Source organism: Pteropus alecto, unplaced genomic scaffold, assembly GCF_000325575.1.
Source record: "Pteropus alecto unplaced genomic scaffold, ASM32557v1 scaffold205, whole genome shotgun sequence".
In the NCBI taxonomy this organism is placed as follows: domain Eukaryota; kingdom Metazoa; phylum Chordata; class Mammalia; order Chiroptera; family Pteropodidae; genus Pteropus; species Pteropus alecto.
Genome location: NW_006436672.1, coordinates 1,848,183 through 1,872,473, shown reverse-complemented (window position 1 = coordinate 1,872,473; position 24,291 = coordinate 1,848,183). Strand labels below are relative to the sequence as shown.

Sequence of the window (24,291 nt, the reverse complement as noted above, 5' to 3'; positions counted from 1 at the left end):
ATCTCTTCAACAGCTTCCCAACCCTTGCTAATCTCCCCTTTAAACTAAGAGACAGCAGATTTCCAGCAGGCAGTGAACAGAAACATTTCTTTTTATTATATTTACTCTTTGTAGTTACCTTTTATTTATAGTGAATATCAGTTTTTCCACTTACAGAAGTAATATATCTTTTTTCTTTAAATAGAAGTATTTCAACAAAAAAATGAATTGGCTTAAAGAAAAATATTAAGTAAACAAAATAAAAAATGGTACACACTGATCATTAAAAATATATGTGATACAAATGACCACTGCTTGAGAAATGTAAGCCTCCCAAGAATTCTGCAAAGTGGAAAGTAACTTTCAGAGAGGTTTCCTAGTTTACCCCAGGACAGGTCTGGGCACGGAGCTGGGGTCCGAGGCTCAGGCCAGAATTGAGGACCGTTGCAGCCCAGAACATAGGGTATCGTGAGGTGGGAAGTGAAACCTCTGGATCATTAAGCTATTCTGTGGTGAGAATCCAAGATTCAAGCAATCGTAGGAAAGGGGAGTTTATTTTGGGCATAAGGAAAACAGGAATCCTGAATGAACAGCCAGTAGCTCCCCACCCTGTAGTAGGAGTCTCTGTATCAGGAGCCAGGGTTCAATTCCTCTCCAGCCTTTCCCTGTGCCCTTTCCACTTGCACCTGCTCCCAGGCCCTCAGTCCCGCGCTGAGTTCAAATACCCAAGACAAAGAAATCTGATTGGCCAGCTCAGGCCTGGCTTCCCTGATTGGACAGAGCTTTTTTTCTAAGCCACCTCATAGGATGCTGGTAAGCCTCTTGCGGTGCGGGGGGGCGGGCGGTGTTTGCGTCAAATGCCCAATCAGCTGCGAGTGGGGTCTATAAATTCAGGCACTGCGCTCTCCTAGCTTAGAATTTGTCGTAAGAATGAATTCTAAGCTGAGTTACCCTCCCCCCGCCCCCCAACCAGCCTTTCCCTGTGCCCTTTCCACTTGCACCTGCTCCCAGGCCCTCAGTCCCGCGCTGAGTTCAAATACCCAAGACAAAGAAATCTGATTGGCCAGCTCAGGCCTGGCTTCCCTGATTGGACAGAGCTTTTTTTCTAAGCCACCTCATAGGATGCTGGTAAGCCTCTTGCGGTGCGGGGGGGCGGGCGGTGTTTGCGTCAAATGCCCAATCAGCTGCGAGTGGGGTCTATAAATTCAGGCACTGCGCTCTCCTAGCTTAGAATTTGTCTTAAGAATGAATTCTAAGGTGAGTTACACTCCCCCCGCCCCGCAACAAGAGGGTAAATTATGGAAGACATCACAGTTGTGATCAATGCTAGGGACAGAGGAAAACGAAATAGAGGGGTGGTGGGGACCCCTGCAAGGGAAGTGGGGAGTGGGGGAGGATTGCCACGTGAAGGGAAGAGTCCCTTGTTGGAGCCAGCATACTGGAAGCTAGTGGGCATGAGGCTTCGCCTCTCCAAGTCTTGACCTCAAAAGGGTCAAGGTGCCCAGGGTGCTCCTGTGAGGTGGATGGTGCCCCCTATGAGAAGGAAGCTGGGCACAGGGAACCCAGGCAAGATGGTGCCAGGCAGTTCATTAACTCATCCGAGGAACATAGTGAGGTGCCAAGCACCCTGTGTCAAGTGCAGTGAACAGAGCTGCCCTTCTGGAGGTGTGCCAGCTCCTGGGCTGCAGAAGAGACCCTGCAGTGGAAGGTAGAGTAGGAGGGGCCCAGGAGTGGGTTCCCTGTGATAGCATCAGGACCTGCCACCAAGACGGGTTTCTTTCTAGCAGCATGTCTGATGACTCTCCGAAGCCGCTGGGGAAGGATCCAGCTGCTGTCTACTTTGCTAGGGGATTTGTGTCCATGCCTGGGCCACAGCACTAAAGATGTAGTAGCCAAGCATTCTGAGATCAGGAGAGATACCAAGGCCTGCTCTGTCCAGCTTCTCTGTGACCCTGAGAGTTTGTCCCTCCAGCACTGAAACTCAAGGTTTGGGCACATTAAGGGAGGCAGCGTTTCCTCCAGGGGAGGTGTGGAGGCATGAGGAAGCTCCAAGGGAACCAGGAGGACCACTGAGAGGGTTCCAGAAGGAAATGACCCAATATGATACGGATGGGGCAAAAGGTAGGCCATGAAGTGGGGCTGAGGGCAGGGGAGAGCCACAGCGGGGTTTTAAACAAGGGCAGCACAGCCATTTTGCATTTCAGAAAGACTGCTCGGGCCACCCTGTGGAGGGTGGGTGAGAGGGGCTGACACTGAGCTGGAAGCCCCATCAGGAGGCTGGGGTGCAGACCCCTGGAGAACCCTGAGAACTCTCCCTGAGGAGCAGCCACAGGCTGGAGAGGAGAGATGCTTCAGAGGCAAAACCCAGGGAACCCCATGATTGGCAAGGGAGGGGAGCAGTCAAAGTTCCTGGCTTGGGCAGTAGGCCCAGGGAGCAGCAGTTGAGGTTTGGAAGTGAATGGTCGAGTGTGCAGGGCTGGGTGGGGTCCATCTGGACAGAGATGTCCCTGGGGCAACCGGACACCAAGTGTCTCAGCAATGTACAAACCTGAGGACAGAGAGTCCTCAACTGGATCTGGAGCAACAGTAGGCAGCCACCTGCCCCCCACCCCTGGCTGTCTGCCTACAGAGAGTGAGCTGGGTCCTGATTCTGGAGCTCTTGGAGGGACAGGTAGGCATCAGTATTTAGCGTCAGGCAGGATGTGGGGACTCTGACCTGGCCTTGCCTGGGAGGGCCGGCCCAGGGGAAGCCAGCCCCCTCCCCAGGGCGAGGGGCTGGGCCCTCCTCTCCCCCTACTCCTGGTATACCCTCCAGAGGCGACTGGCGATCCACCAGGTCAGGGGCTCCCGGGGTGGGAAGCCTCAGGGGCTGGGGGGCCCAGTCTCTGGGGACCCCCTCATGCAGGGAGGGAAGCCGCCTCTCTTCACTGGCCCCGGCACCCCGCAGTGTCGTGCTTGGGGGGCCGACAGGGAGACTTGGGGAGAAGAGCAGCAGGTCTTCCCCGGGGGGGAAGGTGCAGTAGCCATGGTCCTCTGCTGGCAGAGGCGGCAGGGGAGGGAGGAGAGACCCCTCAGGCGCCCCAGACCCCCCCTCATCGGGCTCCTCGGCACAGGGGTCGTAGGTGAAGTACACCTGGCAGGCCTCAATCTCCAGCGCGTCCGGGAGGTGGAAGAAGAAGTAGCCTTGGTTGGTGAAGCAGCTGGTCAGTGAAGAGTGGCCACTGGTCTCAAGGGCAGGCGAAGGCCCCTTGTCCTGCTGCTGCAGGAGCAGCTGTGTGGCCTTGGCATCCTTGTCCAGCACCTCCAGCAGGGAGATCTCAGGCGCCAGGCCACTGGGGCTGAAGGATGATGAGGGGAAAGGCGAGGAAAGCCACTTCTGCCAGGAGACAGACCAGCAGAGGGTGAGTAGGACACCTCCAGATTCCCAGCAGCCACTAACTCCTCCTTCTCCTCCTGCAGCAAGCCGCTCAGGGCTGCCCACTCTTGGAAGCCCTCCCTGACTGTCCCCCCACACCCCACCCACTTGCCCACTGGCTTGGGAAACCCTCTGGGTCAGCCCAGGGTGGTGCTTGCTTCCCAGCCCCAGCATAGGCCTTCCCGGCCCACTGCAGGTGCCCAGGCACTGTGCTGGCTCAGTGAGTGACTGCTTCCTGAGTGCCTACTGGTGCTGCTCCAGGTACCAGGGACACGGCAAAGGGTAGAATGTCAGTGTCTGTTTGGGACTAGTGCTAGTGTGTCCCCAAACAACCAATGCCAAGGCAGAAAGGGCCCGAGAGCACATCTTGTTCACCTTACAGGTGCCCAGAGAGGGTATGCCCTGGCCCCGATCACACAGCCAGCTGGTGGCAGAGCTGGGACCCAAGCTCAACACTCACTCTGCCCTGGAAACATCTCCAGTGGGGTCCTCCAATTCACCTCTTCCTCCCAGCGTTCTGCGTTCCCCCCACTTCCCACACCCTCCCTCCACGGAGAGTAAAGCCCCATTAGAACACTTCTCATCGCTCCAGAGTCCAGAGAGCCGTGGCCAGAAGCGGGGAGACTGGGCTCCAGCTCTGTCTCTCACGAGCTATGTGACCCCAGGCAGGTCCCTGCACCTCGCTGAGCCTCAGTCCCCCAGCAGTTAGCTGCCTTTTCCCTACTTCCTCCCTGTCGGCCGGCAGGGTGCTGTCCAGTAAGAAAATGAAGGTGGAAACAGTTGGCACAGGGTACAGTGCAGACTACAGAGGTGTCGGGGTGGCAGATCCCTCAGGGTGGTATGATGGGGTCCTCGAGTGGGTGTATTTGAGAACTCCACAGCTCTCTGTCCTGGGAGCCCTCAGCAGCTGTGGTCCCCAGAGGCCAGGGACCAGGCCTAATGATAAGGTCCCCTCCTGCGCCCAGCATGGGGCCTGGGGGCTCAATCAATATATGTCAAATGAATTAATGGACCAGTAGAGAAATGTCCTGGTTGTCCCTCCCCAGAGTGAGTTCCCGGGGCTGTGCTGGCTATTATACAGATGCACGTGCACACACGTAAACACACCCCACACACGTATATATAGGCACACATGCACACACACATCTCTCGACAAAATCTACCCCTCCCCCAAACCAGGAGTTTGTGTTACAGAAGAAGCCGAGGGAGAGAGACACTAATGCAGGCCGAGGATGGCAAGGAAGAGCAGCGGGCTTGGAGAGAGGAAAGGGTGCAGGTCGGGTGGGGTCGGGCGGGGTCCCTACAGCAGAAGAGGCAGTGGAGGGCAGGGCCAGGCAGCAGCTCTGAATGCGTGGCCGGAAGGAGAGGCCAGGCCTGTGGCTAGCGCTGGTGTGCCAGGCCTCCCTGAGCCCCCTCAGAGGTGTGTGTGGTCAGCCACTTCCTGGGCCTGTGCCTCCGTCCACGATGCCCTGAAGTGGGGGGGGCGGGGGGAGTTGAGGGGAGCACAAGGGGAAACGCGTCCCCCTTCACACACACTCACACACTTGCATGCACTCCCAGGTCCTATGGCCAAGGCTGTAGGCCTATGGCCCTGCAGCTGGGAGTTCTGGGGTAGAGAGAGAGAGGGACAGGCCTCCCACCTAGATGCACAGGTAAGAGAGGGGTCCCTCTTGGCCAGCCCCAACCCCCGGCCACATCGTGAGTCCCCAGAGCCTCCTCCACACACTAGCCCTAAGGCAGGCCTCTAGACCCAGGATGACCTCGTGGGAAGATGCAGTGGTTTGCAGCTGTCTAGGAAGGACCCCATTTCCACCTTCAGATGTCCTAGGCCCATAGAATCAGAAGGATTTCAAGCTGGAAGAGAACCAGGAAGGCATCTAGTCCAGCCTCCATCCAGTTCCGATGTAGGAGTCTCTCCGGCTATGTCTCTGACATTTAGTCAGCCAAGAATTGCTTGTATACCTCTGCTGATGGGGAAGCTCACTCCCTTTAGGGCTGAAGGAAGAATTTTAAGGAGCTACATTCCCCTGGTTACATTAGTACCATAGATAAGATATCCCGTCTTTAAGAGTTTTCCAAAGAATTCCAGAAGGGGCCCTGACCAGCCCCGATAGAGAACTCCGAAGCCAGCTCATGACAGCTCCAGTCCAGCCTGGCTTTCCAGCCCCTCAGCACTCCTCCTGACCTACCTCCACCCCCACCTTGTCCCCTCCCCCACCCCAAATCTAGGGAGCCGGGGGCAGGGGTTGGGTAGGGTGGCAGAAGCAGCCCACCACATCCCCCTTCCCCTTGAAGCTTCCTTCCTGAAGTGAGCGTGAGCTGGGGGAGGGGAGACGACGGAACATTAAATGATGTTTAGAGTGTCACTACTACGTGGACCCGCACCGTAAAAACGAATGTGTGTGTGTGTGGCCGGGAGTGCCTAGAGGACCTTAGACGTTATGGAGCCTCCCCTGGGATTCTTTGCAGGGGTAGAGGGGGCACTGTACCACAAGTCTGCGCTCTGTGGTATGGGGAGGACCTGGCAAGACCTGCTCGGCCGACAGTCTGGTGACATTAACTCTAGCAAGGGCCCGCTGAGCACTGACTGTGTGCTAGGCAGTGTTCTCGGGGCCAGACACATAGTAACGCTATGTTCCTCCTCCTCTTCCAGATGAGGAAACTGAGGCAAAGAGAAGTTCTATTACTCACCCAAGATTACACAGCCAGAAAGTGGCGGAGCCAGGGTTAGAACCCAGGACGTCTGGCTCACGCAGGAGGTACCATTCAGAGAGTGCGGGTACCAGAGCTGGGGAAAGGGGCCCATGCCCGCCCCAGAGGCTGCTCACTTCAGTGTTCGCCTACAGTGCAAAGCCCGCTACTTCTGCACCACTCCCCGCCCGCTGGCACCACGGCCCACGCTCTGGCCAGCCCGCGTCGGCCGCCTGCTCTGTCCTCCACCCCAGATTCCTACCTGGAAATCTCCTCCGTGCTCTGAGCTCAGCTGGGAGAAGAACTCTGAGGGGTCTGGGATGTGACACTTCAGAACCTTCTTCAACCTGAACAGGGGAGAGGTTAGAGGGTTAGAAGCGAAGAGGGCCAGTGTCCTGCCGTCAGCCACGGTTCAGAGGGCGGGGCACGGAGCCACTCCACGTTCCTTCATTTATTCAGTCAATATGGATCGAATGTCCAGGAAGGGAGGTTACTGGGCGCCAGGGACACAAGAATGGCCAACAGAGAAGGGCCCCCTGCTCTCAAGGAGTTAATGTTCTAATGAAGAGACAGAACCAAGTGTGAAATGTTACCACTTATTCTGTGGCAACAAAGAGCAAAGTGTTGTGGCAGAGAAGAATGTGGGTGTGGGGGACCACATGAGCCGGAGGGGTCAGGGGCAGAGAGGCTGGAGCGGAGCGAACCAGGAGGGAGGTCGGAGAGAGGCCAGGCTGTGGGCCTCCTGGTCAAGGCTGCCATGGACGGTGGTTCCGGGTGTGCACTGCCCAAGAGCACCTGGTTTGGGGGTGTTGAGTGGGGGCTGAATTCCAGCCCATGCGCTGCTTGCCAAGCCAAGTACCCCAGTGTGTGTACGCTCTGTGTCAAAACGTATGCCCCAGCCTCGAGGCCCGAGAGCCTGGCTGCTGCCCACACATCCAGGCTCAAGCCAGCCCTCCCCCAACCCTCTTCTGGGCTCCGGCCACGCCTACCTCGGTTCCAGAATGCTTGTCCCCACTTCCCACCCAAGGCCTTTGCGCATGCTATTTCCTGTGCCCGGGATGTACCCCTTTATCCCACCACCCTGCCCGGTCAGTTCCTCCTTCATTCAGATTTCAAAGGAATCGTCACTTCCTCAGGGAAGCTGTCCCCGGCCAACCGTCAGCCGAGGTTCCGCTCTCTGCAGTCTGCTTCCGATACCCCCGGTGCCTTCCTTCACCGTCCTCATCACGGCGTGTCATTATGTGTGTGCCTTCCCCCCCATAGGACTGTGAGCTCCGGGAAGATGGGACCACATGCCTGTGGCTTACCCTTGCTTCGCCAGCACTCAGCACCATACCTGGCGCTGAGCTGGACTCAGTCGATACAGAAATAAACAAATGAAGGCCCAAACCCAGATAGACCCACAAGGACACACGCAGACAGCCGGTCTATGCACATACACATGTGCACACACACACGCGCACACACACCTGCTCAGCTCCAGAGAGTAATGCTCTGGGCAGGGACCCCTGGGGCTCTCCCTCTCCTGCTCCCCTCGGGCTGGTTCCATGGGGTTCCATCTTTGGGGATGGGTCATAGGGAAAAGCCAGATGTGAGGCAGGGAGGACCCTTGGGAGGGCAGAGGGAGCACTGGTGTGTCCAGGTAGGGACCTGAGCCCAGAACCTGACTTGGCAAAGGGTGTGTGTGCACGTATGTGTGTGTGTGTGTGTGTGTGTGTGTGCGCGCGCGCGTGAGGGGCTGCGGGGCGGGAGAGGAGCACACAGGATAGATGGGGAGCATTCTTACCATAGTCCAAGGTGCCGGTAGCTGGCCAGCAAGTAGACTAAGATGACGAAGCCACAGGCACCGCTGAGGCCCACCATGAGGTGGCCCAGCCAGGAGAGTGTCTCCTTCTCTGCCCGTGGCGGGGAGAAGCAAGGAAAGGGGTTAGAGAAGTACCCCGACTCACCCAGATTATTCTAGCATCCCCTCACCCTTGACCTGGTGCTGGGAGACAGGCTGACTTCTGACCAAGACCTTCACAGAGTCCCAGCCGGCCCACAGACCTGCTCTGTGTCAGGCCAACACGGGCCAGCGCAGGCCTTCGCCACAGCAGCCCAGCCTTCACTTCACTTTACAGACGAGGAAACTGAGGCTGAGAGGTGAAAGCAGCCGACCCCCAACAATGCCAGAAACCAGAAGTTGAGGTTTCGGGGTGGAGAAAGTGAAAGAGCCTCTCTTACCTCCTCACTAACTCACAAGGTTACAGGCAGGTCCCATCCCCTCACCGAGTCCCTGTTCCCATGGGCACAATTATGCCCACACTGCCCACCCTGCACGGTCCCATCAAGTGAGCTAATGATGACAGAGGAGCCCTGTAGCCCCAGCTGCCCCCAGAGCCACGCCCCAGCCACCCTGTCTTGTCCGAGCTCTGCCTCTACCCCTGCTGCCCACTAGTACCTGCAGGTCTCGTCCTGAAGGCCAGGGTCTGGCTCCAGGGGCTCCAAACCTCGTGGCTGTTGAGCTGGGGCTTCACTCGCACCTGAAGCTCATATCGGGTGTCTGGAAGGAGTGTCTCCAGGCTGATCCATTGCTGGTTCTGCTTGATAATCCACAGGGAGGCCTCCTGGGGTAGAGACGGAGCTGTCAGAGCAGAGGGGGGCCCCCCACCCTCCCACAGCTGGAAGGCTGAGCAAAGCGGCATCTTCCTTTCTTCCCTCCGGCCGCTCCCCACTCCACCCCCACCCCATCCTCCCAAAAGACTCCCTGACTACCTAGTTGGTGGGGCCCAAACCCCAGGGTCATCCTAAACCCCTCCCTCTCATCCCCTCCATCCAAAGCCATCTGCCCATCGGCTGGTTCCACCTGCAGAACCTGTTCTGAACCTTTCCTTCTCTCTTCTCCCCGCTCCGGGTCTGGTCTCCCACCACCTGTCAGGCCCGAGCTGGTCTCCCTGCCTCCACTGCATTCTCTACAGCCTGTTCTGTGCGCGACCAGAAAGAGGGACTTCTCCGCAGACCCCTCCCACCTCCACATCCCCCCTCTTGCTTTTTCCCTTGTCCCCACACGCCCAGGCAATGTCTTGCTTTTGCAGTGGCTGCTTCCTCCATTCAGAAAACCTGCCCCAGATCTTTGCAGGGCCAGCTCCTCCTTGACCCTCAGATCTTGGAGCAGCCTGCTCTGGTCACCTGAGTCTGAAGAAGCCCGTCCCAGTCCCTCTCAGATTTGTTATCCTATTTCGTTTTTGCGATAGCATTGATCAATATTCCATAGTCTCCAGTTTCTGTGTTTGCTGACTGTCTGCGCCTCCCCACCCCGTGTGAGTTTCCTGAGAGCAGGAAACCTATCAGTCTTGCCCTTCACTCTCTTCCCGGTGTCTGGCACATAGTAGGTACTCAGTAAACGTTTGTTGAGTGACTGAGTGAGTGAACAGAGGAATGAGTGAATGGATAAGAACAGACCCCTGTGGACCTGGACCACGCTGGATTTGAAGAGTGTCGAGGTGGCATCCCGGGGCCTCTGAAATCTCACGGAGAGGGCAGTTGCCTGCCTCTTGGTTACGTATATCTTGCCCTAGTCCCAGCCTGGAATTCACCACCAGCTGGAACCCCTGGGTTGTCACGGGACATGTGAAGGGAGGGGGAGGCGGGAGCAGGCGGTACGGAGAAGCAATAGGGGCTCCCTGGGGGCTGCTGTGCCTTTGCTGAGGTAAAGGATGGACATGCCAACCCGGACGGGAAGGAGGAATCAGGGCAGGTCAGACCGGGCCATGTACTCACCTCCCAGCTATGGTCCTGGAGCCTCGTCCGGACCTCAAACTCCAGGTCGTTTTCTATGTAGTGGGAAGACTGGGAGACGGTCCAGGTTATGTTGCATTTCTGGGTCCCTGTGTGGGTGACTCGGAGGGAGTCAGGGGCAAACAGGCGAACTGAAGGCGAGAGAGAGAAAGGGAAAGTGAGCATTGGGGATGCTGGATCATGACGCTGAGATAATAAAGCCGAGACACGCCCCCCCCACCTTTGCACCTGCTAGTTCTCCCTCCTGGTGTGCCCTTCCCCCAGAGCTTGGCAGGTCACACTCTAATGTCACCTATTCAGAGAAGCCTTCCCCAGCCATCCGACACGCTCCACTCCCTCGCCTGCTTTATTTTTCTTCCTAGCACGTATTACTACCTGACATATCAAATATCTATTTTTATTTCTTTATTCACTGTCTCCCGCACCAGACTGTGAGCTCACTGAGGGCAGAAACTTGGTTCTCTCGTGTGTCTTCAGTGCCGAGAACCATTACGTGGCAAGACGTAGGAACTTAATTAAATATCCGCTAAACAAATGAATCATTCTCTGCACTCGGAAATAATCTAAGAGCTTTACATGGATTGTCTTTTTAATTTCATGTCATTAATCTTATACGATTATGAGATTTTATAATCTCTGAAGTTAAGTCGGCCTAAGTTTTTATAATTCTGAGACTGTAGAACTCCTCAAATAACAAGAAGCGAATGTTTATTGAGCACGTACTGAGCAGTTTCTGAGTCTTGGCTCATTGGTGCTTTACAACAATCAGGCACAGCGGGTCACTGGTTATCCCCCATTTACAGATGAGGAAACCGAGGCTCAGACATGCTAAATGATCTGCCAGTCAGGTCACACCCAGTTAAGGCGGAGCTGCATTTAGTTCCTTGCCCGGATCTCACCTTCTGCCCCACCCCCTCCACAGAGAGGGCTCCCAAGTTCCAGGCGGAAACGGGAATGACTGGGGCTGGGGCCAGGCACTCAGTCATTCAGCAAACCTTCCCAGAGCCCTGCCCAGGTCAGACCTGGTGCTGAGTACTCAGAACGGAGACATAGGGATGGCAGAAGCTCTGCCCTCCAGGAGTTCACAGCCCAGTGAGGGAAGCAGACCCATAATCAGGCAGGGATGACCCAGGACATAAACATCCTGAAAGAGGAGGTACGGAGGGCTGGGAGAGTCTGGGAAAGCCTCCTGGAGGAGGTGACTCTTCACTGAGCCTAAAAGGGTGAGTGGGAATTTTCCAGGTGGGAAGAGCCTTCCAGGCTATGACCAGTTCGTGCAAGGGCTCAGGGGCATGGATAGGGAAGATGAGTTCAGAGAGCAGGAATATAGGCCATCGGAGGGGGATGCTGGCGAGGGAAACCGGGCAGAATTCCGAGCAGCCTTGAATGACAGGGTGAGGAGCAGGGACTTCACCCCGAGGGCAGTGGGCAGGGAGCTGGTGAGCTGTGGAAGCTGATGGAGAAAGACCGGAACGGTGCAATCCCAGAGAGAAGATAGGGAAGGAGATGCCCACCCGCGCCCCAGGCTCGCCTGGATTCCAAACTTACGGTTGTCAAAGGGCTTGAAGTCCTGGGTCGTCATCATCCTCCACGTCTTCCCTTCGAGGCACATCACTATCATGTTGATGACGTCCGCTGCGGTCAGTTTCTGAGCCTGCAAGGGAAGTGGGGCAGGGACATTACTGCCAGCAGCCGGGGTGGGGTTGAGGACCTGTGAGAATGAGGACAAGGGAAGAACCGGTGGATGGGAGAGGAAACCAAGGCTGCAGTGCTGTCTAAGGTCGGGGTCAGCAAACTCTTTCTGTAAAGGGTTGGGTAGTAAAAATGTATGGCTTTTCAGGTCACGTGGTCTCTGTTACAACTGCTCAACTCTGCAACAGACAGCATGTAAGAGAATGGGTGTGGCTCTGTGCCAAGAAAACTTTATTTATAAAAGCAGACAGACGGCAGGCTGGATTTAGCCCGTGAGCCACAGTAGTTCGTCAACCCCGTATCTAAAGTGAGGTGAGCTGCCCTGTGAGGGAAGGAGTTTCCCATCACAAGAGGTATACAAGCAGAATGAGCTTCCGAGAAGGCTCAGGGCTGGAACCGTACCTGTGTCATAGCTTTGTGTGTGAAAGCCTCCCTTCCCCCATCCCTCCCCACCTCTACACCCTGACTTTTCTGGAAGGAAATGGCCCAGTACTGAGCATCTGTGGGCAGGCCCTGCTCCGGTGCTTTAGCCTCTTCTCTGGCTGATTCTCACAGCTGTCAATCCTGCAAGCGAGACACCTGAGGCTCAGGTTGGTTAAGGGCCTTGCCCAAAGTCACGCATCTGGTCAGCAGGGGAACCCAGATTCTAATCTGGGCTGTGTCCACGGCCCCACAGAAACTGCAGCCCTGGCCCGTCATGCCTGACCGAGGGCTGCTGAGTGAGCAGCTTGTGGCCGAGGGTAGCGCTGCAGGAGGCAGCTCTAGTGCAGGCCCAGTTAGGACCCGTGTCCTGGGGCCCAGGATGCTGTTTTCAGGTCCAGGGCCAAAGGCACAGTCCATCTGACCTGCTGTAGGGCCCGCTTTGAGTAAACCTTAAACTTGATCATCAGAGTTCCCAGGGCTGAGAATAATTCCTCCCTCTACACCCCGAGGACCCTGCCCCAGCCTTCTTCCAGCTTCAACGGGGGCTAGATTTTCCCAGATAATAATAGCATTATCATTATTATTATTACTATTATTGTTGTAAAGATGCCAATAATACATTCTGTTGAGCACTTAGTCTGTGGCAGGCACTCTCCTCAGCGCTTAACATATGAGACAGGCACTATTATTATCTCATCCGAAAGCTGAGCAGACAGAAGCACAGAGAAGCTTAGGGACTTGCCTAGGGTCACACAGTTAGGAAAGTCACACAGCTAGGTGGGACCAGGATCTGAAGCCAGACCACCCGCAGAGTTCTCGGAGACAGTCTGGTTCCAGAGGCTGCGCCTTGATCAGCTACACTGGGCAAACCCACCTCCACCCTCTCCTGCCCCTTGAGAATGCATAAACTTGGTGATGGTTGGGAAGTGTGGTCTGGGCATCCCCAGTGCCCGCTGCTGCCAAGGAGGGTTTGACAGGCAAGCATTGACTGTATACCTACATGGAGATGGCCACCTGCCTTTCGAGAGGCAGCCTAGTGCCGTAGTGAAAGGTCTGGGCTGACATACCTGTGTTCAATTCCAGCTCAGCCACTCCCTGGCTGTGTGATCTTGGGCAAGGACCACACCTCTGAGCCCCAGTTTCTTTATCAGTTAAGGGGACAATGCTGGTGCCCACCCCGCGTCATAGGAATCTACTGACGATTGTGTCAAGTGTATGCTCTCCTCTGGGTGGGATTCTGAGTGCTTTAATGCTCAGATCCATCCTATAGGTAGGTGCCATTATCGTTCCCATTTTCTAGAAGGGGAAAGTGAGGCGTAGAAGCCACCCAGCTGGTATATAGTGAAGTCAGGGCTGCAACCCAGACCATCCAGCTCCGGGATCCACACTCCTGACCCCATACCACCCTGCACCTGCTACGACATCAGGAAGAGTTGGATGTGTGGCTGTTATTATTACTGGGGTGCTCGCCCCACTTGATGAGGACTGCAGAAGAGTCGCAGGACCCACAGCACGAAGGAGACGGTAGGAGCAAAGGCAGAACGTGAGCCTTGTGCCGCACGCATCCGTCCCCCCAGGTCAGGCCTGAGTTCTGGCCTTCGGACACTGCCCTCCTTCCTCTCGCCTCCCAGCCCCAGGCAGCCCTCTGCACTGCAGCTTGCTGGCCACTGGGCTTGCCAGGCCCCGGCTCCTTTCCTGGAAGGGCACCCCTTGGCACTCACCCTCCCTCAGCCATTCCCCTCAGCTACAGATACTCACATTTGGGGGTCCGAGGATCAGGTTGCAGGCCCAGGATGACGGCCCCACTTGGAGCAGATTACAGGATTTGTTCCAGGGCCTGTCAAGGCAAAAGAACCTCCTTAGAAGCAAAAGAGGGACCCCAGAGCTGGCCCTTGGGATGGTCCCCCATGCGGCGAGGCCAGTTTGTGCAGGTGCTCTATGCCAACCTCTCAGAGGCACCGATTCCCCAACCTGCTCCAGCTTCCCTCACAGGCTTTCTCTGCCCCCTCCACCCCAGCCTGGCCCACAGCAGCCAGACTGACCTTCTAGAAACAAACCAATTCAGGACACCTGGCCTCCCCACCTAAAGCCTTGCGAAGTGTTCCCCGGGGCTTGATTGGGCCTTGGGAGCCCCATGGGAGGCAGGGACAAACCCAAAGCCAGCTTTGCTGCTGCCAGCAGGATGTTTGCATCACAGAGATCCCTTCGTCAACTCCCACCACCACCCCTCAAGCTTCTCAACCACGCCTCAGTCCCTTGTCCCTACAGCTGCCCTAGAGGGTCTCTCAAAATCCCAGATGACTCACAAAGCTTGGAGAGCTCCCTACCTTCCCCCGGCCCTTGCCTCTAAAGTCAAGTGCAGGAGGCTCAAAGGCCCACATCCTCAGTCTACCTTATCCAGTTCGTCTCTAGCCTGGATTCCCATACCCCATTCCCATCCAGGTTCCAGGAGCCTAAATATCTGACTCCCAAATTTTCCAGACTCCGGTGATACCAAGACTCTGTGGGTCTTATTAGTCCAAGATTCTTGAAGTGCAACTGTCTTGGAGTCTGAGAGTTAGGGTTCCAAGAGGCTAAACATCAGTGATGATAAGATCCCACCACCCTGCGATTCTGAAGTTTTGCCTGTCGACCCCACACTCACCGTTGATCTGGCTGGGCGTGGATGCGGCAGGATGTAGGCTGCAGGCCCCCATCCCAGTTCCAGACGCAGGAGATGTTGGCTTTGGAGTTGTAGAAGCATGTGAACCTGGAAGTGTCTGCCGGCAAGATGAGACGTGAGTGGCTGCAGAGTCCCCATGGACCTTCCCTCCGGGGCTTGCCCCCCGCCCCTTCTCTCAGCCAGCACCCATGCCTACCAGATGAGGAGGGAGGCAACTCTGGCGGGCAGAAAAGGGGTTAGTGGACCCATTTCCGAGAGCGAAACTGAGCCCCATAGCCTATAAGTTCTCCTCAGGCGGGCTGAGGCAGGGCAGGGTTGAAAAGCCAGCATCTTCCTGTGGCTCAGAGAGGCAAGCGGATAGAGTGGGGCAGGACGGAGGGCAAAGGGGAGACTTGGACACTTGATCTCTGGTCTCATTGCCCCTGTCTTCCTCCTTCTTGCCTCTGCCCCTGATGATGGGCCTTCTGCCAGGAAGCAGGGGTCCCGGGAGGGCTCTAGAAAGGCCCTGGCCTCATCCCTGAGGGAAAGCACAGCTGTCCAGATGTCAGGGTGCTCACCGTTCTCTGCTGTGGACACCCAAGGGACGGCCAGGGCCAGGAGGAGGGCGAGGAGGGACAGACACCAGGACAGAGCAGGAGCCGCCATCACATCCGCAGGTGGGAGCTGGGGAAGGGAGCCCTGGAGGAAAGATGAGAGGGGGAGAGCACACGTGAACACCCACCCGCGTCCCTCCCTCCCCGGAGGCAGGCCGGCCCTGCCCGGCCCAGGGCGAGCAGGTGTCCTCCCCATCACGCCACACGGTCCAGCGTCAGGGCCTTTGTACCTGCTGGTCCCTCGGCCCCATGCACGCTCACTCCCTTCCTTCAGAGATTCGGAGACCTGCACGTTGTCATTGCTGAAAGGGCTCTCTGAGCAAACCCAACCCCTTGTTCAAAATTGGAGAAACGGGCTTAGGAAAGGGAAACATTTACTTATGTCCACCTAGGGAGGCCAGCAGAGGGCTGGGATCAGAGCCCACCTCTTCCCTATCCTGCGGCCCCTGAACTACACCAAAACCACTCGTCAAAGCGTTCCTATATGCCAGGTTCTGTTTTAAACTCTTTAAATACAGCAATAAGAGCATCTATATTGGAAATACTCTTCTTATCCCCCGTTTTCAGATGGAGAAACAGACACAGAGAGGTGAAGCAAGTTGCCTAAGGCCACACAGCTGGTAAGAGACAGACCTGGATCGGAGCCAGGGCGGACTGCCCAGAGCCCAGGCGGGGCCCCCTCCTGTAACTTCTCTGTATCTTCCCGCCCACTGAGATAGTTCGCGCAATCAATGAACACGTCCTGGTGACCTCAGAACAATACTTGGCGGTGTGTGCTGAGCACTGTGTGTACACTGGCTCAATTAATCTGCCCGGCAGCCGGGGGTGGCAGGTGCTTGGACTATCCCCTTACACAGATGAGGCAACTAAGGCTCCAAGTCATTAACCTGCCCAAGGTCACATGTGCAAGAGAGGCAGAGCTAGGATTCGATCCCCAGGCTCCATCCCAAGGCGCCTTCTCTCACGCCATCCCACCTTGCCCAGCCTGTCCCAGGCACTGGTCCCAGAGGTAAGGCCGACAGCCTTCCTGCCCCAGGGAGTCAGGGCCCACATGGGCACAGGCCAACATCTGGCTTCGGCGTGGGAAGGAGGCCAGAGAGGCATCCGTGGGCTCCTCCTTGTCCAACCCATCTTCCCCAGAGGAGGGTGAGCTCCCCAGGGTAGGGCTGGTTGTCTCTTTCTTTGGACCCTCCCAAATAGCACAGGGCATGGGGTTAGGATCCCAAAAGGTACAGAGCCCAGCAAAAGGGCTTCCAGCAAGCCCCCCATGTTCCCCTTAGTCACTTGATCACAACTCTGGGGCACAGGCACTGTTTATCCCCTGGAGAGTGTTGTCCTGGGCCAGGCCCCAGCCAGCAGGCAACCCCATGCCCAGCACAGGGCCTGGCACAAAGCCCCAGGGTGAGAGGAGGCGGGGGGCAAAGGCAAGATCGCAGGAAAGTCGGAGCCGAACCACAGCCCTGGCGGTGGAGAGCCGGGCAGGAGAAGCAGCATCGTCTGGAATGAGCTCCCCACCACCCCAGCCGAAAGGATGCAGCAACATACACCGAGAGGGCAAAGTGCACGGGGTGGGGGGCAGGGGAGGACATGGAGGGACAGACAGCAGGACAGGGCGGGAGAGCGTGGAGTGTGCCAGAGGGGTGGGGGCTGGGAGGCCCCCTAGCAGTCTCCGAGGAAGAGGAAACTGAGTCTCAGGGAGGTTAGGAAACCCGCTCAAGGTCAAGAGCGAGGAAGAGGCCCATCCTCAAGGAGGGCAAGTCAGACCCCAGAGTCCCAAGCACCTCTGTCCCGGGTTCTCACACACATCCACGTGCGCCCTTCCCGGCTGAAGCGCCATTCACATTGACTGACTCATTAGGTCCCCACCACAAGCTTCGAGGTGGGTGTCACTGTCCCCTTTTTGATAGACGCCAGGGCTGATGGGCTGAGCTGCCCAAGGGGCTGGACTCGAACCAAGTCATCTGATTTCAAGTTAAAAGAAGATGCCGATAATGATGACGATGACAACGATAATGACCGTGACGATGACGGTGACGATGGTGACTAATGCTCAGCTCTTACTCGGTGCCTGGCGTGGTCATTAGCGCTTTGCATATACGACCTCATTTAATCCCCACAGCAACCCTCCCAGTAGGTACTATTATGACTCTTTTTCTCAGATGAGGAGACAGAGGCACACAGAAGCCTCTTGCCCAGGCTAGAGGTGGGTGGAGCTCAGATGCAGATTGATCTGGGTTTGAACTCAGATGCAGATTGAGGCCCAGTGGGGAGGATGCTGAGGAATGTGGGGGTTCATGGGGGCTGAGGGAAGAGGTGGAGCAGGAGCTCAGGAGACGGAGATGTGTCCCTCCTGACTTCTGAACTTGACAGGCCCATCAGCTCATCCTCTCTGACCGCCACTGCCCCCACCCACATACATTCACGTGGCTCCCTCTTGCTGTTTCACCCTGGGGGGCACCTCCCCAACCAGTGCGGGGTCCTGGGTATGGGGGAAGGAAGGGGACCTTGAGAATGGCTCCCCCCAGTGCTCCAAACACAGTTAAGAACAGTCGGCGCCCAGGAGAGGAGCGAGAGCGCGTACCCTCCATGCAGCCCCGGAGAGGGGGTCCCATCCACCCAGGCAGTGCCTGCAGCACTACTGACCTGCCCAGGCGCACAGCTAAGGGACCTCCCAGCACCCACACCTCACCGCCAGGCCTCCTCCCTCACCCCACAAGCCCCTTCGGGGAGCACTTTACAGAGGGGGCCTCCCCAGGGTGGGTCCCATTCCCCAGCCGTCAGGAAGCGGCTTGAATCCCTCCCACCCACATCCCAGCGCCCTCTCTGAGAACCCAGACCATCTGAGGCTCAGGTGGCCGTCCCCTCCCAGTCTTCCTACCTCCCTCTTTACCTCTCTGGGTTGGGGGCCCAGCCCAGGGCCCTGGGAGTCCCCTCGTCCCACAGCAGCCCCCAGCCTCCCCAGGGGAGAAGGGGCAGCCTCAGACTGGTGACCAGCTTTTTCTCGAGCCAGGAGCCACGAGAGCAGGGTCTGCCTTGTCCTCAGGGGGATTCTAAGTTCAGGTGGGTGGGGAGGGCTGGGAGAGAGACCTTCAGGCAGAAACCGCCGGGGGACCTCAGATAGAGCTGAAGTCATCCCCGTGACCTTTCCTTTCAGCTCCTTCGGGGCTGGCAGCAGGGGCCATGAGGGAGCTGCTGGTACCTGGGGACTGGGCCGGGGCCGGGCGAGGGCCAGGCAGGGTGTTACCTGGCTGAGACATGGGGCTGCGGCACGGTCTCTTTGGTTCTCTCCGTTGCTGGGACCACAGCCATCTCCCCAGGGCCCTGCTCTGGCTCTGGTGGCCCAGGTAGCAGACAGATGCGGCCAGCACAGACTACAACCCACTTCCTGGAGGGGGCAAGGCCTGGGGTAGGGGGGGCGGGACTGAAACTCCCAAAGCACCTAGACTAGATAAAGATCTCCCTCCTCCACTGGGGGTGTGTGTGTGTGGGGGGGTTGTGGCAGCTTGCACACACACGCGCACACACACACACACACACACACACACACAACCGCTTTCAAATAGGCACCTTGCTGCACACAAGAGCCCAAGGGGGTGCAGCCCCTTCTTTTCTCCCCACGCCACGCCCGCCCCATCTCACACAGGCCATCTCAAGTCTGTGCCACCTTCATCTGGGTCACACATACACCCGCTAACACCCAGGCCTCACACAAACATGTCCCTTTAGGTGTCCTCGGCGCGGCTCACTTCTGTCGAACCCATTTCTCTGAGACCTCTCTCTTCACTCAGACTTCCAGGAAGCTCCTTACTCAGTTTAGCCTTCAGAGGTGACTCCTTTTCGGGGCTCTGTGAACAATTCGATGGCCACTTATTGAACATTCTAGAACCTTCCTCTTCCTCTCATGTCATGGCTCCTAATCTTTTTTTTTTTTTCCCCCTCTTTCTTTTGGGAGTGGAAGAGGAGGTCGTCGGCACAGGGCTTTTTTAAATGATGAAAACGTATCGACTCCTCTTTAGAAAAGTGCCCGTCCATTTACATTCAGTGTCACAGGCCCAGGGACCCTGTGAAGTTCCATCCAGCATCCAGAAGCAGCAGCTCTGCCCTCTCCCTTTCTCCTGGGGGGCAGAAGGAGGTCTCAGAAGCTGATGCCTCTTTCAAAGAAGAGAATAAGGCCAGCAGGAGGGGGTGTGCGCAGGGCAGCTCTGACCCCCGTCTGCATAGAAGCGAAAAGGCAGAATTAAGGACCCTGAGGGGAGAATCAAGCCCGACTCCATTCGGAGCAGGAAGTAGCACTAGGATGATGTCGCTGAGAAGACCTGGTTCCAGGCTGCTTGGAAGCTGAGCGACTCTGCCTCCCCGAGCCTCTGTGTCCACACCCGTGAACTGAGGGGGTGACAGTTCAGACAGCAGGCTGCACCAAAGGCCAGTTCCTCTCCCACCTGACCTCCTCTCTTCCCCCGAGCAAAGCTTTCTGGCTGCTGGACAGTGTAACAACACACCCACCACCAAGATGAGAATATTGGCCGAGACCTGTTTCGCCTGGAATATTTCTAGAGGCTTCTCAAGAAACCAGGAATGATGGTTCTCCTGGGAGAGAAAGCCAGGCGAGGAAGGGGTAGGAAGGATGTTTTTCACCATAGACCCTTTCGTACTGCATGAATGTATTTCCTGCCCCAGAATACATGAATTCAGTTAAAACTTAAAAACACAAATAAAGAAAAAAATACATGCCCCGGCGAAGCCAGAAATCACGAACCCAGCTTCTGCCAACAGCAGGGGATGGCGTTGGCCTGCCTGGCACGTACGGCCGGAGGCTCTGCTTCCTCCAGCCCTCTTTCCTTCCCACTTCCATTCATTTGCTAGGCCCCTAAGATGTCCCAGCATCCAGGCTAGGTGCAGAGGAGCCTCAGGCGACTGGCACAGGACCCCCTTTACGAGTGGCACAAGCCACAATAGGACGAGGGCAGGGAGGGGAGGTGGCTGTAACCAGCCAGATGCCCTGGGGGAGGGGACGCAGCAAGTGTAGCCTACGGCAGCCGAGGCCCCTTGAACAGGGGAAGGAAAGCGTCTCCCACCCCAGGCCCCATGGGTCTTGCTTTTGCCAAGGGGCTCAGGCCAGGATACCTCGTGGAAAGGCAGAGGGTGGGCTATGCTGAGCCAGGAGAGCCTCAGCACTGCACAGTTCTAGCATCTTCCACCTAAACCTCAGCTGTGGATGCACGTTGGAGGGGATGCATCGCGGTGCAGAGGTGAGGTCTTTGAGCCCCTTCCTGCTGGGCATCTGCTGGACACCATGTCCCAGCCTCCCTTGCAGTTAGCTGGGGCCATGAACTGAGTCGAGCCAGTGGGATGTGGGTGGAAGTGATCTGGTCTGCTTCCAGTCCTGAAACCCTTACCTTTGATCCTCTTCTGTGTCTCTCTCTCCCAGGGGATGCATCGCGGTGCAGAGGTGAGGTCTTTGAGCCCCTTCCTGCTGGGCATCTGCTGGACACCATGTCCCAGCCTCCCTTGCAGTTAGCTGGGGCCATGAACTGAGTCGAGCCAGTGGGATGTGGGTGGAAGTGATCTGGTCTGCTTCCAGTCCTGAAACCCTTACCTTTGATCCTCTTCTGTGTCTCTCTCTCCCCCATCCCCCTCTTCCCCTTCCTCCCCTCCTCCCCTCCCCCCACCCACCGCAGGAATCCACTGGAGCAATGTGAAGCGTGGACAGTCCCACATTGGACTATGACATGATCAAGAAATACACTTACACTGTGCTGGGCCTCTGAGAATGGAAGGTTCTTGTTTCAGCAGTGAGTGGCCATTACCCTACTATAGAAAGTACCCCAGTTAAGGGTGGTGAGAAGGGCATACCAGACTCAGGCCCCGAGGCCGGGGTGGTGAGCAGGTGCACACAGAAGTGCAAGTGCTTCATGCAGCCCCCACCCCCACCCCAGCTGACAGCCCCCTGGCTGGCCTCCTTGTTTCTGCCCTTGAGCCCCTCCAGTCCATTCTTCACTCAACAGCCAGAATGATCTTTCCGAAACCCAAATCAGGTCATTTCACTGCACCACTCCCATTTGAAACCTTCTAGGAATTCCCAGGGCATTTATAATAAAATCTAGACTCTTCGTCTTGACCTCAAGATGAGCTGGCTCTGCCGTCATCTCTGAACTTTCCGCCAGCTCAGGCCTTGTCGCAGTTCGGCAAACATGCCAAACCACCCCCACCCCTGCCTGGGGGCTTTGCACGTGCCGGTCCCTGCTGAGATCAGCCTCCACGGAGCAGCCTCTTCCTTCTCCGTTTTACGGGAAAGGAAACTGAGGCTCGTTGGTCATCCAGCTAGAAGGCGGCAGGGCCAGGATTGGAACTGGCGTCCGTCTGATGGAGAACATCAGACTCTCTCTGAGGTAACCTGAAGAGGAATCCGGAAGCTTCTCTGATGTCCGGGGCCCGCCCAGACCTTTGTCTCAGGAGTTCTGGGGGTCAAACCCAGACTCTTCCCTTCTTCTCCCAGCATCCAAACCACCAAGCGCGTCGAGCCCTCATTCCTTTACCTGCCCCCACTGTATCTTCACAGTGTCCCTTTGCACCCTCAGCTTCTGTGGACACAGCCCTGGCATCTTAACTGACACTGAACCCAGCCCCATTCAGGGACCCCCACTCTCACAGGTCCCATGGGGCAAGCACAGATTGGGGTCTTCTGGCTCCGTGTCCCTCTCTGGCTGTGACTTTTCCACTTGCCCATCACGAGGCTGCCTCTTTTCACGGTCAAGACAGGCTGCTACACCTCCGTGCCCTCCTCAGCCCCGGTGCCTCCCTCCCCACTCCCTCTTCCTCTGCACCTCCCAGGAGACCTCAGGTCCATGTTACAGCCTCCAGATTCCTGCACCACCTTCTCCCCAGGGATGCTCGGCCTGACTACATCATTGCCCAGGCCCAGCCCACACTGGGATCTTGTCATCACTCTGACCTGTGCTAACCCAGACCCCTCAAGCTACCACCTCACCCCCTCACTGCTGAAAGCCTCTTCCACCTACAACGATGTCCCAATTAGGATGAAGCCCAGCCGTGTGTGTCAAAAGGGACTAGAAGAGGAAAACGGTGGACAAAAATCGGAGAAAAGTTTATTTCTCTCTTACATGAAAGAAGTCCAGAGGCAGGCAGTCCGAGGCTAGAGGAGGGCCTTTCTGAGGCCATCTGGATCCTGAGCTCGATCTGTCTCGCTACTAGGGCATCTTCGGTCTCTTTCTACTTCCTCATAGTCCAAGAGAGCTGTTCAAGCTCTATCCATCACGTCTGCATGCCTGCAGCCGGAAGGCGGAGTAAGGAGCAAAGAAAGGAATGCCTCTGCCTCTTAAGGACCCTTCCCCAAAGTTGCCCTTGACACTTCTAACTTATATCCCATTAGCTATAAGTCCAACCTAGCTGCAAAGGAGGCTGGGAAATGGGCCAGGCTATAAGCAGAGCTCCACAGGCAGAAGAAACAGGTTTGGAGAAACCATTAGCTGTCTCTGCCTTAACGAAAACCTCCAGCATCTCTTGGGCCACCCGCCCCCTCCCGGTCTCCCTCCTTTGCTCAGCATGGACGGCACAGTTGCTCATTTAGCCGATACTCTACCCGCAAGTGTTCGTGCCTCACCCCACCCCAGGTGCTATGACCTGCCTTCTCGCAAGTCAGCAGGTCACTGAGTCCTCAGATGGAAGAAATTGTGCCTCGACAGCACCAGGCTTCACTGACGACCAGATATGAGGCCTCATCCCTAGCAAGGAGGGGACACCATGCATGATTTTGCATCCAACCCTCAGCCTGGTCCCCCTCCCCCAGCTGTGGGGTGCCCTCACATCAGTGAAGAGGACAGGGTAGGAGGGAACCTTAGAGTGACCAGAGCAGGACAAGGAGAAAGAGCAGTCTGGCGGCTGGCCACCCTGAGGGCTCTCCTCTGAGCCACCCCCTCAGCTGACATCCAGTCTTCACTGAGACAACCTACTGGTCCCCAAGCCAGAATGTGGCCATTCTCTATGGCTCTTCCTCTCCTTCACCTCCCACTGCCAAGCCATCCCCTTCACCATCTCTGCGTGGCCACAGAGTCACCTCCTCGCCTGCCTCCTAGGTTCCTGGCCCGAATCCCTGGTGTTCTTGCGTGTTCCTCTGTGAGCGGCCATTCATTGGCCTCTCCAACACCAGCACCCAAGTTACTCACGTCCCATGCAAACCACACTGTTCATGTCGAAGGTCATTCCTCATTCTGGATCCTTGACAGGACTGCTTCAGGGGAGACCCGCTGTCTGGCTTAAGTTCGACCTGAAGGGGGTTCTAAGATGTAGGACCTCCAATGCTAAAACAGAGTCGGTCACCTCTTTCCCATCCCATTCTTTTTGGACTAATTCAACTCCCCAGTTTAAAACCCGTCCTTCCCTGATCTCCCAGCCAAGTCAGGCCAGATTCATGCACACACCTGTCACTGCAACTGGCTATGTGTGCGATTCATCCGGACAGTCCTGAGCCTCAAAAATTACCTGACATGCAGGAGGTGTCCAGATGCGGGGATGGAAGGAATAAAGGAAAAGAGAAAGAATCGAAGATTCCAAAGCTCTACTGCCCTAAAGAGTCTAGAAAATATAAGTTGAAAACAAGACTGAGAATAACGTATTTGAAGTTTCAAAAGGTTTTCCACCAAAAGTGGTCTTAAAGGGTGAGTCATCTTGCTAGCGTGTGATCCAAGTGGTACCACCTCTTGGGGAGACAATTTGATGACATCTACCAAATCTCTAGTGCATGGCTCACGTCTCATACCACGTCTCGAACTCGTCCTACAGAGACGTGCGTGCCCGTGCAGGAAATGGGTGTGCCAAGGAATTCACGCAGTAGCAAGACTGGAGGCAGCCTAGATGCTGGTAAGGAAATCGAATAACATTGAGTTAAAGAACATCCACACAACGGAACACGATGTCGCCTTGACTCAAAGGAAGGGGGGCAGTTCTCTGTTTCTGACAAGAAACCATCCCCAAGATGCATGTAAGGTGGCGTGACAAGAAAGCCACGTTCGGAACAAAGCGCGCGGCGTGCCACCACTCAC

At 56.5% G+C, this 24,291-nt stretch overlaps 1 protein-coding gene across 1 annotated transcript; it reads right to left on the bottom strand.

The window, feature by feature from the left end:
* Window positions 1-954: 954 nt before the first annotated feature.
* Window positions 955-18,571, bottom strand: IL2RB (interleukin 2 receptor subunit beta). Its single transcript, XM_015590628.1, has 10 exons — window positions 18,477-18,571; window positions 15,197-15,317; window positions 14,622-14,736; window positions 13,736-13,814; window positions 11,411-11,516; window positions 9,845-9,993; window positions 8,526-8,691; window positions 7,872-7,980; window positions 6,348-6,432; window positions 955-3,355 (listed from the first exon to the last, which is right to left on the bottom strand). Exons 2-10 carry the CDS (start codon window positions 15,282-15,284, stop codon window positions 2,603-2,605), a joined length of 1,650 nt encoding a protein of 549 aa, XP_015446114.1. The 5' UTR covers window positions 15,285-15,317; window positions 18,477-18,571; the 3' UTR covers window positions 955-2,602.
* Window positions 18,572-24,291: the final 5,720 nt, after the last annotated feature.